The sequence below is a fragment of the Charadrius vociferus genome, unplaced genomic scaffold (genome assembly GCF_000708025.1).
Source record: "Charadrius vociferus isolate BGI_N301 unplaced genomic scaffold, ASM70802v2 scaffold819, whole genome shotgun sequence".
Lineage (NCBI taxonomy): Eukaryota > Metazoa > Chordata > Aves > Charadriiformes > Charadriidae > Charadrius > Charadrius vociferus.
The window spans coordinates 684,456-685,970 of NW_009650062.1; the positions used below are offsets into that span (position 1 = coordinate 684,456).

Sequence of the window (1,515 nt, forward strand, 5' to 3'; positions counted from 1 at the left end):
GGGACCACCCCCCGGCACCCCAACCTCCCCTCCCGGCCTCGCTGCTCCGCGGCAGCTCTCTGGAGGGGGAGGACCTGGCTGCTGACCCACTCCCCCCGCTCTCACCCCGGCCACGGAGCTGGGAGATGGAGCTTTAGGCTGCTGCGGTGGGGAAGCAAAGCTCCTTGGGGAGAGCATCCCTTGGCCCTGGGGAGAGCATCCCTGGGCTTTGGGGACAGCATCCCTCAGCCATGGGGAGAGCATCGCCCTTGGGGAATCGCTCAGCCTTGGGGAGAGCATCCCTTGGGGGAATGCAGGTCCCAGCCTTGGGGAATGCATCCCTTGGCATCGGGGAGAGCGTCCCTGGGCTTTGGGGAGAGCGTCCCTTGGCCTCGGGCAGAGCATCCCTGGGGGAACGCAGGTCCCAGCCTTAGGGAGAGCATCCCTCAGCCTTGGGGAGAGCATCGCCCTTGGGGAATGCATCCCTTGGCCTCGGGGAGAGCCTCCCTACACTTTGGGGAGAGCACCCCTAGGGGAACGCATCGCTCAGCCTTGGGGAGAGCATCCCTTGGCCTTGGGGAACACATTCCTTGGGGAAAGCATCCCTCAGCCTCAGGGACAGCATTCCCTCCGCCTTGGGGAAAGCACCCCTTGGGGCACACACATCCCTCCGCCTCGGAGAAGGCATCCCTCAGGGCGAGCATCCCTTGGGGAAGGCATCCCTTGGGGAGAGCATCCCTCAGGGAAGGCATCCCTCGCCGGGCCGCTGCCTGCATCCAGCTGGGGCTCAGGAGAAGGTGACCACCTCACCCTGGGGGTAACTGGAAGAGAGGACGTCTTGGCAGGTGTCTGCAATTAAAGACAAAAGTATTAAACACGCTGATAGACACTGCTTTCATCAGCTATTTGCGGAGAAATAGAGGGAGAGGAAGACTGAACTTCCAGGGGCACCAAGCTTTGCAGGGTGCAGAAAACAGAGTAACTACAAAGCGCAATGGCCTTCTCCAGAGGGATAAAATGCCGCCGTTCCATCAGTAAATCGGGACGAGATGTTTGCAAAAAAGCCTCAGAACGGACCTGGAGATGGAGACTTGGGAAACGATTCGAGAGAAACCAGACGTGGCGTCAGGGCGATTTTGAGGGTAAAAATGAAGAGCAGAGGAAAGAAGTCCTCCCTGCTGCAGCCCCCTCCTCTGGAACGCGGTTCTCCGACCAAAACCTCCCAAGCCAACCCCAAGCCAGATGTCCCAAAGCCAAGCCTGGTGCATTAATAATCCGCAGTGTTTTTGCTTCTCTCTCTCTCTCTTTCTCTCCCTCTCTCTCTCTCTTTCTCTCCCCCTCTCATTCGTTATCATTGAATTAATTAACATTGATTGGAGCTCTGAGTCACAACACCGCCTCTCCCCATGTGCCAGGACCCGGTTTCCAGGCGAGGGGCCGTCAGACGGGGAGACAGCGCCTGATCCACCCGATAAGCCACGGACCTGCTCTTTCCACCCAGCGATTTTGCTGCAAAATCCCACCACCAGCTCCTGC

At 59.2% G+C, this 1,515-nt stretch overlaps 1 protein-coding gene across 1 annotated transcript in view; it reads right to left on the reverse strand.

The window, feature by feature from the left end:
• Positions 1-766: 766 nt before the first annotated feature.
• Positions 767-1,515, reverse strand: part of KCNC4 (potassium voltage-gated channel, Shaw-related subfamily, member 4) — a 23,334-nt gene continuing 22,585 nt past the window's right edge. The window contains exon 4 of the mRNA XM_009891727.1: positions 767-828. Coding sequence (XP_009890029.1) covers positions 767-828 — 62 coding nt within the window. The remainder of the gene's footprint in view (positions 829-1,515) is intronic.